Source organism: Heptranchias perlo, chromosome 4, assembly GCF_035084215.1.
Source record: "Heptranchias perlo isolate sHepPer1 chromosome 4, sHepPer1.hap1, whole genome shotgun sequence".
In the NCBI taxonomy this organism is placed as follows: Eukaryota; Metazoa; Chordata; class Chondrichthyes; order Hexanchiformes; family Hexanchidae; genus Heptranchias; species Heptranchias perlo.
The window spans coordinates 76,671,795-76,685,529 of NC_090328.1; the positions used below are offsets into that span (position 1 = coordinate 76,671,795).

General features: G+C 44.0%; 1 protein-coding gene across 1 annotated transcript in view; it reads right to left on the reverse strand.

The window, feature by feature from the left end:
* LOC137321038 (terminal uridylyltransferase 7-like) overlaps positions 1-13,735 on the reverse strand; it is a 111,484-nt gene that overhangs the window by 9,427 nt on the left and 88,322 nt on the right. The window contains exon 25 of the mRNA XM_067983178.1: positions 6,671-6,786. Coding sequence (XP_067839279.1) covers positions 6,671-6,786 — 116 coding nt within the window. The remainder of the gene's footprint in view (positions 1-6,670; positions 6,787-13,735) is intronic.

A 13,735-nucleotide genomic window follows, 5' to 3' on the forward strand; every position in this document is an offset into this window, starting at 1 on the left:
CAGATCCAATAGTAACTTTCAAAAGGGAACTGGATATATACTTGAAAGGGAAAAATTTGCAGAGCTATGGGGAAAGAGCAGGAGAGTTGGACTAATTAGATTATTCTTTCAAATGGCCTCCTTCTGTGCTATACGATTCTATGATTTATAACATCTAGCTTTTACTGAAAACTAAGAACAGCGAACATTGAAATAAGAATGGGTGGGAAAAGATAAGACTCTTCTTCACGGACAGTCATTAGATCAGAAAAATAAAGTTGTGAACTATGACTTTATAAGTGAATATGCAAGTGCAGTTGCTCTTATGTTGCAATGTTATTGAATCTGTCCCACTGAATTCCATTGCGCCAGGATCTTTGGCATGTATTACAGAACCACAATGTAAGATAACCAATTAGAATCAAGCCCCTAATAACCAATAACTAAAATTCAACCTCAGTATTTAATGAGTACCTTTGTGTACTCTATCAAAACCCCTCATAATTTTGAGCACATAGTATCATAGTATGGTACAGTATAGAAGGAAGCCATTTGGCCATCATGCCAGTGCCGGCTCTTTGAAAGGGCTATTCAATTAGTACCACTCCTCTGCTCTTTTCCCATAGTCCTGTAAATTTTTTCCCTTCAAGTATTTATCTAATTCCCTTTTGAAAGTTACAATTGAATCTACTTGTCAAAATTGATATCTTTTCCTCCAATTTTTCTTCCCTTCTCTCCTAAAGGCACTTATGCATGGTAGGTAGGGTCCCATGTTCTCTGGTACTTTGCTGAAGTGGCCATTTTTCATGTTTGATAGCACTTCCACAACATTATTTGTAAACCAAAAGAAGATGCCCTTTACAGGACAGATGGGGTGAACAGGAAGGGGAGAAGTTTTAGCTCTATGATCTAAATTAGAAATACTTACATAGCAAGAACTATGTTTGATGATTAGGCACCTGAACTGCAAAAAACAAAGATCAAGAGTTTATGGTGTAAATTTTGTTCTTTAGTGTTACCGACAAAGAGCTTTGCATGGCAGGAGCGCATGTCAGGAATTGGAAGGATGGGAGGCGCCCCCACAATTTCCACTCATCAAAACTAATGGGGGCAGAAAATTGTGGGGAGTATTTGCTCAAATTCCTGATATGCATTCCCAGCAGACAAATGTCTGTGCTGGGAGTGTTGAGGTTGAAAATTTATTTTATTTTGTATATTCCTTCCTGGCTTCAACTTTGAGGCATTTCAGTGGGGCTCTGATAAGACCAACTTCATTAACTCTAATGAAAAAAAGCAAATATTTTTGTGACCACATCAGTTTGGATGAAGAAGGTCCTTCAGCCCATATGACCTGATCCACCCAGAATACTAACATTGAACATCTAGGAGGAAATTTTAACTTTTGGCAATTTTGTAAAGAGGGCGATATCGGATCAACCACCCATTATACACCTCTCCCAATTTTCATTTCCAATGACTTCAAACCATAAATCAGGAGAGGTGTATAACGAGCGGCTGATCCAATATCACCCCGTTTACACTAACGGAAAAAATAAAATTACCTCCAGTATTTCTTAAATGAGTCTAATGTCCTGGCCTGAACAACTTTCCCTGGGAATCCACTCCAGCTGTGAAACTTCCTGATATCTGTTCTAAATGTGCAACCCTGTACACCTTGACTGATGTCTGGAAGTATTGTTTCAGGTTTAATTTTTCTATCCCTTTTTGTTCCTTCTATGCATCAAAAAGACTGCCTTTGTTATGTCTCCTGAAGGTGGCAGGGCAGGTTGAGAAAGTGGTTAAAAAGCATTCGGGATCCTGGGCTTTATAAATAGAGGCATAGAGTATGGAAGTCATGATGAACCTTTATAAAACACTGGTTCGGCCACAACTGGAGTATTGTGCCCAGTTCTGGGCACCGCACTTCAGGAAAGATGTGAAGGCCTTAGAAAGGGTGCAGAAGAGATTTACTAGAATGATTCCAGGGATGAGGGACTTTAGTTACATGGATAGACTAGAGAAGCTGGGGCTGTTCTCCTTGGAACAGAGATGGTTGCGAGGAGATTTGATAGAGGTATTCAAAATCATGAAGGGACTAGACAGAGTAGATAGAGAGAAACTGTTCCCATTGGCGGAAGGGTCAAGGACCAGAGGACATAGATTTAAGGTGATTGGCAAAAGAACCAAAGGTGACATGAGGAAAAGCTTTTTTACACAGCGAGTGGTTAGGATCTGGAATGCACTGCCCGAGGGGGTGGGTGGAGGCAGATTCAATCATGGTCTTCAAAAGGGAACTGGATAAGCACTTGAAAGGAAAAAAATTGCAGGGCTACGGGGAAAGGGCGGGGGAGTGGGACTAGCTGGATTGCTCTTGCATACTGGACTCAATGGGCCGAATGGCCTCCTTCCGTGCTGTAACCTTTCTATGATTCTATGCTGAAGAGTTCTAACCTACCAAGACATTGCTCATAGCTCTTCCCTCTGACACTAGGGATCAGCCTTATTGCCCTCTTTCTAGGGCTTCTATAGAAACCAGGATTGTACACAGCACTCCAGGTGCAGCCTAACCAGGATATTGTACAGCTTCAGCAATGACTTCTGAGGATGTGAACTCAACTGATTTGCTAATATAATCCAGCAGCTCATTTTGTTTGTTTATTGTTACTTCATAGTGTTTCAACAAGTCAACAAATGCCAGTAGGTCTCTCTCAGTTTCCCCTTTGACAAGTTCTATTCCACATTTGGAGTTCACACCTCCTATTTTTACTTCCAATGTACAGTAACTTGTATCTGTCCATATTCAATTGCATTTGCTACTTATCTGCCTAGGAGCAAACCCTGACAAGCTCTATGTTTAAGATCTTGCTCTCCTGTCCACAGATCCTCCTCCCCGCCCCGCAAGCTTGCTAATTTAACCACTTTGCATTGAGACTGCGATTTCAGATCATTTTTGCATACAAAGTATATGCACCACTGGGGCACCTCATTTAGTAACCCCTCTTCTCCTCCTCCTCCTCCTCCTCCCCAGCCAATATGGAGAGCTAGCTCTCCTTACAACCACCCTCTACTTTCTTCCCTTTCGCTGGTCAATAAACCATCTCTTATCCTTGATACCCACTGACATTAATTTATATAGGGTCCACTCATGTGGTACTTTATTGAATCTTTTGTGTAAATTGAGATATATTATTTTACATGGTTTCCTTCCATTAACTTGGAGTCCACCTCCACAAAACCTTCTGAGATTGGCCAGGCTACATTTTCCCTCCTAAAAAGGAAAATTATTTGGAATTAAGCTAAACTTCAAAAATTAATGGGCCATGGAAAATGTTGATTTTAACAGTTACAGAAAGAGGAAGCTGGGTGCTGGGAATAGCAGAGTGCAGGGTGTTGGAACAGGAGGGCTCAGGAGTGGGTAGTTAGGGCCTAGGTTTGGGATGCATCTGTGCCACAGGCTGGATACTCTTCTTCTTTTACTAAATTCAAAGCTGTATTTAAAGTATTAATAAGTAGAACATGTTGCTCTATGTAACGCTGGCTTATTACTGTATCTCCAACATGCTCTACTAACACTTCAGTGCAGTACTAAGGAAATCAATCACTGGTTGGGCTGCAGTTAGAATATTGTATCCAGTTTTGTATCTTACCTTAGAAAGGATGTCACAGCCATGGAGTGTGTATGGAAGAGATTCACTAGGATACTAGAGATGAGAGGTTTCAGTTATGAGGAGAGACTGGAGAAACTGGGCTTCTTATTATTAGAGCAGATAAGATTAAGGGAGATCTGACAAGAGATGCTCAAAATTATGACAGTTATGGTAGTGTAGTGGTTATGTTTCTGTACTAGTAGTTCAGAGGTTTGGACTGATAAACAAGAGAATGTGAGTTCAAATCCCACCATGGCAGTTTGAAAATTTGAATTCAGTTTAAAAAGAACTGGAAATAAAAAGCTGATATCAATAAAAAATGACCATGAAGCTATTGGATTGTTGTAAAAGGAAACCTGTCATCGTTATTTGGTCTAGCCCATATGACTCCAGTCCCTCACCAACGTGGTTGATTCTAAACTGTCCTCTGAAGAGGCCTAGCAAGTCACTCAGTTGTATCAAACTGCTATCCGTTCAAGGCGGCTCACCACCCTCTTCTCAGAACAATTACGGATGGGTAATAAATGCCGGCCTTGCCTGCTTATCGAGAATGAATTTTTAAAATAAGTAAAATGGGGAAAAATGACTTCCATGTTGGTAACTTAAGAGTTTAAAATAATCACCAAAAAAATTAAGAGAAAGGTTAGATTTCTTTCAAACACAAGGGGCTCGATTTTAGGATCGTGTTTCCGGCGGGTTCCCAGCGGGGTGGCCCCGAAAATCCCGATATCCGGTCATGTGACCGGATCGCGACGAAATCCCGGCCACTTCCGGGTACCGCGCTGACGTGCGGGGCTGCGCGCGCAAGCCCCGCTGGTGGGAATCCCGCAGGCAATTAAAGCCAGCGGGGTTCCACTTGAGAGTACTTACCTTGCTCGTTGTGGTCAGTTAATGAGCTGAAGCAGCTGTCAAAAGAGGAAGTGTGGGATTTTCGGTTCAAGGCAGTGAGTTTCCCACAATGGGGGAAACAGTCTCCCTCCAACCAGGCGTGTTGCAGCCAGCAGCCTGTGGCAGGTGCCAAGGTGCGCTCCACGGGGGAGAGCCCTCACCCACGCAGGAGGCCACCGCGTCACATAGGGCAACCCCTGCCCTCCACCACCCCCCGCCAAGCCAGAGGACAGACCGACACGAAACCGCAGCCCCAGTCCGAGGAACCACACACCTACCCTGCACAACCCCTCAGACCAACACCTGCCAGTTGGGTGGTGTGTGGACACCCTCGGAGGACGAAGAGCATGACCAGCACCAGCAGCCTCGCAGTCCACGCCGTCCGCCGCAGAGACGTGGATCCCCCCAACACGGTGTTGTTGCACGCCCACCTGCACAGCAGGAGGGAGGGCTACCGCAGAGAGAGACGCATCGCAGAGGGCACTACCCTCGCCACAGGGTCCACAGACCGAGGCGCAGCTCCCCGGACCTCTCCGAGCAGCAGTGCAGAGGGAGGCGCAGATTCGCTCGACATGTAGTCGTGGAGATCTGCAGCCTCTTTCATGCCGAGCTGCTCCTGGCTGGCCCCAGCACCAACTGCTTACCTGTCGCTGGCAAAGTCACCACTGCCCTCCACACCTTCTCCTCTGCATCCTTCCAGGGTGCAGCCGGCTACACTGCCGATGTCTCTCAGTCGTCTGCGCGGACGAGCCCTGCAAATACACCTGCACCTACTCTGCAGTAACACGATGGGTGCCATCAGTGGTGGGTCCTCATAGTGATACCCAGGAGCGGGCATTATTGGACACAACAGACAGGATTCGCGGAGACATGGCAGTGGTGGTGTCAATATAATGTGTGCTGTTTGTTGCTCTGAAATTCAATATGGGCAACACCCATGACAAACCCTCAGACACCCTTGTGCACCCCCTTCATGCTGACGAGACGTTTGCCTTACGCTGCCTACTGCACATATGTGATGCATGCCCTGTGGCTGCAGCACAGGTGGTGGCAGGTTGAGTGAGGCTGGCCGTGAGGGAGATGCACGAGAGGGTGAGTATGGGATGGAGCAATGAGATTGTATGAGGATTGGGTTGCGTGTTAGTGGCAGGGTGAGTACTGGCGAGGTGAGTAGGTGGAGGTAAGATGAGGATGGGGTGTGAGTGGGTATGAAGGGTGATGTGACAGAATAGTGTTGGCAGTGCCGAAGGAGATGTGGGGTGGGGGCAGTGTTGTGGCAGACGGAGTGTAGGGGAAAGACTTCGTGTTCTCACTGCGGCTGACCTACTGCGGTCATTGCAGCGCCTCCTGCACTGTATGCAGGTGGGCGATATGTTGGTGGCGCAGGTGACCCCCTCTGCCACCTCGAGCCAGGCCTTCTTGGTGGCAGAGGCAGACCGCTTCCTCCCGCCCGCCGGGGGGAAGATCTGTGTCCTCCCCCTCCTCCTCACCCCATCTGATGATAGCTGGGGTGAGGCATCATTAAACTGGGAGCAGCCTTCCCCCTGGGCTGCTCCATGCTGCAATTTGTCCCATTGGTTGCAGCATCTGTCAGTGGAGGACTGCCCCTTTAACTAGAGAGCCTCCAGCTGACAGATCGTACTGCACATGCGCAGCCCGACCGACGCGCAGGCCAGCGCCGTGGACCCCGGAGGAGCAGGTAATTGATTCCTATTAGTGGGTTGCCTGCTACGATCGCGTGGGCAACCCACTAATTTCGCCGAGCGTGTTGACCACGCTCCCGGAGGACCACCCGCTGGGAACCCGCAGGCCTGCTAAATTCGAGCCCAAGGTTGTTCGAACATGGAATGCCCTATTGGAAATAGTGGTGGAAGCAGAATCCATAACAGCTTTTAAAAAGGAAAGTGAATAAATATTTGAAAAAGAAAAAAACAAATATGGTATGGGGAGAAACCAGGGAATATGACTAAGAGCCAGTAGAGGCGTGATGGGCTGAATGACTTCTATTCTTGCTGTAAAATTCTATGATTTAAATGATCAACCACTGTGCATTTAACCATAATTTTTAAAATTGAGTTAATGACAGAAAAAAAAGTGCATTGATAACCAAGTTAAGTCAGCTCCACTGTACAGGACACAAGTTGTTTCTCTCTTACCTTCTCCGCATGGGGCAGTCTTTCATGAAATGACCAATTTTTCCACAAATTCTACAGCATCTGTCATTTGGAGCTACCTCCCCCTCAGTCAGAATTTCTGGATCAAAGAAATACTCCTTCAATTAAAAAAACATGTTTCAGTAAGTTGTACACAATAACAGTCATTGCATCTGCACACTGGCAGTATTTTTGGTAAGACTGCTTCTTGTTGAAACCAAAATAAACTTTTTACAATTTTACACAATGCACTGAAAATTTCAAACACTTATCCTACTCCTTGTCATTACCGATGCATCAGACAGGCTATTATGTGATATTCTCTTTCGTTCCAAAAATATTTCTCTTCAATAATTTTCTGTAAAGCTCAAGCCTGTCCAAGACTTAAATGCTGCTCCCATATCTGGGAAGACTTATAACTATTCTCTTGCAACCCTGAAGAAGATACAATAAACCCATTTTTGTCCAATAGATGAACCTTTGTTAACTTACGTATTTTATTTTTTCCACATTTAATAAAGGTGACTACGATCACAGGTATGAGTATAGGAGTGTTGAGCTTCTTCCTCTTTCCTACTAATTTCCTGTTCTGGATCATTTAAACCAAGTGTACCATTAAATCATATGTTTTTACCATAGAAGGTTGGTGGCCTGCCTGTATCAGATCTGAGCAAGTGTCATGTATGGGATGGCGTTCCGACTTTGGCATTTCTAAAAACCTCTCAAGATTCTGTTCTGCAATCAAGACTTTTTCTCTTAAGGGAACCCCAGAAGCTTCAGAATTCTTAAAGGAGATAGGAACTTGATTTGCCTGGCATTTTTATAATTTTAGTAAATTGAAAGATTTTTGAGGATTGGTATGTGGCTAACCCTACTATTTAAAGGTGTCATCAACTATACCTTTAAAGGTGTCAACAGCCATACCTGAAAATTATAGATCAACAAGTTTAACAGCAGTTTTACGGAAAGTCTTTGAAATTATTTTAAAAACAGATCAGCCATGATCTTATCAAATGGCAGAGCAGGCACGAGGGGCTGAATGGCCTACTTCTGTTCCTATGATTTGAGAGATCTAGTAGGCGATTAAATGGAAAATCATAACTTGTTAAAGGATAGTGAGCATAGACTCGCATAAATTTTTAAGTTTCTGTCAGGCTTCAGCAGAGAGAGCTGCTGTAGTTAGTTAATTGGTTAGCTGGATTAAACTGGTTCCTGAAAGAGGAGCAGGCCTGACTCATCTGAGTCACAAACTGCAGAAATACAGGGGCCTGTTAGTGCAACGGAGACCGAGTGAGACAACTGAGAGTTTGGTGAGTGTGGGAGTTCGGTGAAGTGAGGGAAGGAGGTGCTACTTTGCCTTGCTATTCCTAACTTTTTCCACAGAGCGGCGGCGGACCTTAGCAACAGAAGACTGAGAGTGGGGAACAAAAGCAGCAGCAGACCTGCAACAAGAGAAAACTACTGTGCGACGTCACAGGTGAGGCAGGAGAGTCCGAGAGGTGAGCACATTATAAAAGGAGACACCGAGAGCGGGAGGAGAGTCTGAGAGATGAACCCAGTGTAAATCTAAGGCAAGTCTTGGCAGCACACCTCGCACCCGTGATATGCTCCTCCTGCACTACGTGTGAAGTCATGGAGACTACCAGTGTCCCTGGCGACCATGTGTGCAGGAAGTGTGTCCAGCTGCAGCTACTGGCTAACCACATTACGGAGCTGGAGCTGCGGGTGGATTCACTGTGGAGCATCCGTGATGCTGAGACTATCGTGGATAGCACGTTCAGTGAGGTGGTCACACCACAGGTAAAGATTACACAGGCAGAAAGGAAATGGGTGACCGCCAGGCAGAGTAAAAGGACTAGGCAAGTAGAGCAGGAGTCCCCTGGGACCATCTCCCTCTCAAACAGATATACCGCTTTGGATACTGTTAGGGGAGATGGCTTATCAGGGGAAAGCAGCAAGAGCCAAGTTTGTGGCACCACGGGTGGCTCTGCTGCACAAGAGGGGAGGAAGAAGAGTGGCAGGGCTATATTTTGATAGGGGATTCAATTGTAAGGGGAACAGATAGGCGTTTCTGCGGCCGCAAACGTGACTCCAGGATGGTATGTTGCCTCCCTGGTGCTAGGATCAAGGATGTCACGGAGTGGCTGCAGGGCATTCTGGAGGGGGAGGATGAACAGCCAGTATTCATGGTCCATATCGGTACCAACGACATAGGTAAAAAAAAGTGATGAGGTCCTGCAAGGTGAATTTAAGGAGTTAGGAGATAAATTAAAAAGCAGGACCTCAAAAGGTAGTGATCTCAGGATTACTACTAGTGCCACGTGCTAGTGAGTATACGAACAGGAGAATAGACCAGATGAATGCATGGCTGCAAGGATGGTGTAGGAGGCAGGGATTTAGATTCCTGGGACATTGGGACCGGTTCTGGGGAAGGTAGGACCTGTACAAGCGGGACGGATTATACCCGAGCAGGACCGAGACCAAGGTCCTTGCGGGGGTGTTTGCTAGTGCTGTTGGGGAAGGTTTAAACTAGAATGGCAGGGGGATGGGAACCTGAGCGGGGGGTCAGAAGGGAGTAAAGTTGAGAACAGCAAGAGAGGGGAAGACCCAAGGGAAATTTACAATACAAATAGTACAAACAGTTGTTCAAGAACAAGTGAAAGGGAAAAGCGTAGAGCAGCAGAAAGGAAGTGTACCTTAGGCACTACAGATAAAGTGAAAACTAGAAGGCTTAAAGCGATTAACCCAGCATCAAAGCTGAAGGTCAGGCTATGGTGTGTGGCCCAACTAAGAGTTCTATATACAATTGTACGGAGTATAAGGAATAAATTAAATGAACTACAGGTTCAAATTCAAATCGGAGGGTATGACATGATAGCTATTACTGAGACATGGCTGCAGGATGGTCAGGATTGGGAACTAAATATACCGGGTTATAAGGTCTACAAGAAAGATAGGGAAAATGGAAGAGGGGGAGGAGTAGCCATAGTGATCAGAGATGAAATCACTTCAATGATAAAGGAGGATATAACGAGAGGTAAGCAGCCAACAGAGACCTTATGGGTTGAACTGAGAAATAGGAAAGGATCTAAGACTATAGTGGGAGTTGTGTATAGGACCCCTGGCAGCAGCTCTGAAGTGGTGGATTGTATAAATGCAGAGATTAGACAAGCGTGTATGAAAGGCATAGTGGTCTTAATGGGGGACTTTAACCTTCACATAGATTGGGAAAAGCAGACGAGCAACTATCAGAAAGGTAGTGAATTTCTTGAGTGTGTCCGGGATAGTTTTCCACAGCAGTATGTCCTAGAGGCAACAAGGGGGCAAGCCATACTAGGTTTAGTAATGAGTAATGAACCAGATTTAGTTAACAGCTTAACAGTGCGTGAACATCTATCCAATAGCGATCATAACATGAGTTCAATGTAGTGTTTGAAAGGGAAAAAAAGTGAGTCAGCTGCTAAAATTCTAGACTTGGGTAAGGCCGACTTCAATGGGATGAGAGAGAGACTGTCCACAGTAAACTGGGCAAATCTGTTAATGGGTAAAACAACTGATGATCAGTGGGAAATGTTTAAAGAAACATTTAACGTGATACAGAATCGGTTTATACCCCAGAGGGGCAAGAACTCTACTTGCCAAAAAAAAGCCATGGAAAACTAGAGGTATGGGACAGTATGAGACATAAGGAAAGGGCATACAAAAAGGCAAAAAATGGCACAGATCCTAGCAAATGGGAAAGATACAAAGATCAACGAAGGGTCACAAAACAGATAGTAAGAGCTACAAAAAAAAAAGAGTATGAAAAGAAACTTGCAAGGGATATCAAAACCAATACGAAGAACTTTTATCGTTATATTAGGAAAAAGAGGGTGGTCAGGAGCAGTGTTGGCCCCTTAGAAACTGAAAGTGGGGATATTGTCATTGACAATGGGGAAATGGCAGACATGTTGAACAATTACTTTGCGTCAGTATTTACAGTCGAAAAAGAGGATAGCATGCCGGAAATCCCAAGAAAACTTATATTGAATCGGGGACAGGGACTCGATAAAATTAACATAAGTAAAGAACGGTAATAAAGAAAATAATAGCACTAAAGAGTGAAAAATCCCCAGGACCAGATGGTTTCCATCCCAGGGTTTTAAAGGAAGTAGGTGAGCACATTGCAGAGGCCTTAACTATTCTCTTTCAAAGTTCTCTAGATTCAGGAACTATCCCTCTAGATTGGAAAATTGCACATGTCACTCCGCTTTTTAAGGAAGGAGAGAGAGGGAAACCAGGGAATTATAGACCAGTTAGCCTAACATCTGTTGTGGGGAAAATGCTGGAGTCTATAATTAAGGATAGAGTGACTGAACACCTCGAAAATTTTCAGTTAATCAGAGAGAGCCAGCATGGATTTGTGAAAGGTAGGTCGTGCCTGACAAACCTGATTGAATTTTTTGAGGAGGTGACTAAAGTAGTGGACAGGGGAATGTCAATGGATGTTATTTATATGAACTTCCAGAAGGCATTTGATAAAGTTCCACATAAGAGATAGAAGCCCATGGAATCGAGGGAAAAGTACGGATTTGGTTAGGAAGTTGGCTGAGCAAAAGGCAACAGAGTAGGGATAATGGGTAGGAACTCACGTTGGCAGGATGTGACTTGTGGAGTCCCGCAGGGATCTGTCTTGGGGCCTCAATTATTCACAATATTTATTAACGACTTAGATGAAGGCATAGAAAGTCTCATATCTAAGTTTGCCGATGACACAAAGATTGGTGGCATTGTAAGCAGTGTAAATGAAAACATAAAATTACAAAGCGAGAGTGATAGATTAGGTGAATGGGCAAAACTGTGGCAAATGGAATTCAATGTAGGCAAATGTGAGGTCATCCACTTTGGATCAAAAAAGGATAGAACAGGGTACTTTCTAAATGGTAAAAAGTTAAAAACAGGGGATGTCCAAAGGGACTTTGGGGTTCAGGTACATAGATAATTGAAGTGTCATGAACAGGTGCAGAAAATAATCAAGAAGGCTAATGGAATGCTGGCCTTTATATCTAGAGGACTAGAGTACAAGGGGGTAGAAGTTATGCTGCAGCCCTATACAAAACCCTGGTTAGACCGCACCTGGAGTACTGTGAGCAGTTCCGGGCACCGCACCTTCGGAAGGACATATTGGCCTTGGAGGGAGTGCAGCGTAGGTTTACTAGAATGATACCCGGACTTCAAGGGTTAAGTTACGAGGAGAGATTACACAAATTGGGGTTGTATTCTCTAGAGTTTAGAAGGTTAAGGGGTGATCTGATTGAAGTTTATAAGATATTAAGGGGAACAGATGGGGTGGACAGAGAGAAGCTATTTCCGCTGGTTGGGGATTCTAGGAGTAGGGGGCACCATCTAAAAATTAGAGCCAGACATTTCAGGAGTGAGATTAGAAAACATTTCTTCACACAAAGGGTGGTAGAAGTTTGGAACTCTGTTCTGCAAACGGCAATTGATACTAGCTCAATTGCCAAATTTAAATGTGAGGTAGCTTTTTGGCAACCAAAGGTATTAAGGGATATGGGCCAAAGGCAGGTATATGGAGTTAGATCACAGATCAGCCATGATCTTATCAAATGGCAGAGCAGGCACGTGGGGCTGAATGGCCTACTCCTGTTCCTACGTTCCTATGACTCAGGAAAGAAAGATCATGTTTAACTAACCTGTGGAGTTTTTCCCTGAGATTTATTCACATTATGGACAGGGGAAAAGCAGTTAATACTATATACTTAATTTTCCAAAAACTTTGGACAAAGTTCCACATCAGCAATTAATAGCTAAAGCAAAAAGTCATGAAAGTGGAGTATAGTACTAGTTGCAAAATTGTCTTAAAGACAGGGAACAGAGAGGAGGCACAAATGAGACCTTTCAAGTTTATGAGCACGGTACACCCGATGGTTTGGTCTTACTATTTTTAATATCAATGAACAAGGGTAAGCAAAATCTTCAAGTTTGCAGGTGATACCAAAATAGAGGACAAAGCATATTATTAAGAACAATGCAACTAGATTCAGAATGATTCATATTTTTTGTAAAAGTAAATGGGCCAACAGATGCATATACAATCCAATGTGGATTAATCTGAAATAACTAGTACAGGAACCCAAAAGAGGAATATCTGTTTATTGGAATAGTAATACAACTTACTGACCATTACAGAGATTGAGGAGTTATACTGGATATGTTTATGAAACCATCAGCTCAGATTAGGCCAAGGGAAATAGATTCAAACTTAAGAGGAGGCAAATCTGTGCCTGTCAAGAATTTGTTCTTCACACAAAGAATGATCAATCCATGGAATGGACTTTTGGGTAGAACAATGGAGGTGAAAGCCCTGGAATCATTTAAGTAAGATATGGGGGGGTAGGGAGAGAAAACTAATATCTTTCTGATTGTACGATTACAATGGGCCAACTGACTTTTCTAGGGCAATTATGAGGGAGTCACTGGACACCGGATAGGTGCCAATAGATGAAACAGATTAACTTGTTGCCCATATTCAAAAAGGGTGACAAAACAGATACAGGCAACTACAAACCCATAAGCTTACTTCAATCCCATGTAAAATAAATTGATTATCAAGAGTAAATTTAATTATCTGTACAATAACGACCAATCCACAAAAAACAGGACAAAGCTAACCTGGACAATTACCACTGTGTCAGCCTGCTCCCAATCATCAAAGTGATGGAAGAAGTCAGCAATTGTGCCATCAAGCAACACCTATTCACCAATAACCTGCTGAATGATAATCAGTTTGGGTGCCAGCAGAACCACTCAGCTCCAGACCTCATCAAAGCCTTGATCCAGGCATGGACACAGAGTTCAATTGTAAACAATTTTACAACACCAAGTTATAGTCCAGCAATTTTATTTTAAATTCACAAGCTTTCGGAGGCTTCCCCCTTCCTCAGGTGAACGATGTGAAATGAAGTCCTCGAAATGAAATGCGATTTCATTTCGAGGACTTCATTTCACATCGTTCACCTGAGGAAGGGGGAAGCCTCCGAAAGCTTGTGAATTTAAAATAAAATTGCT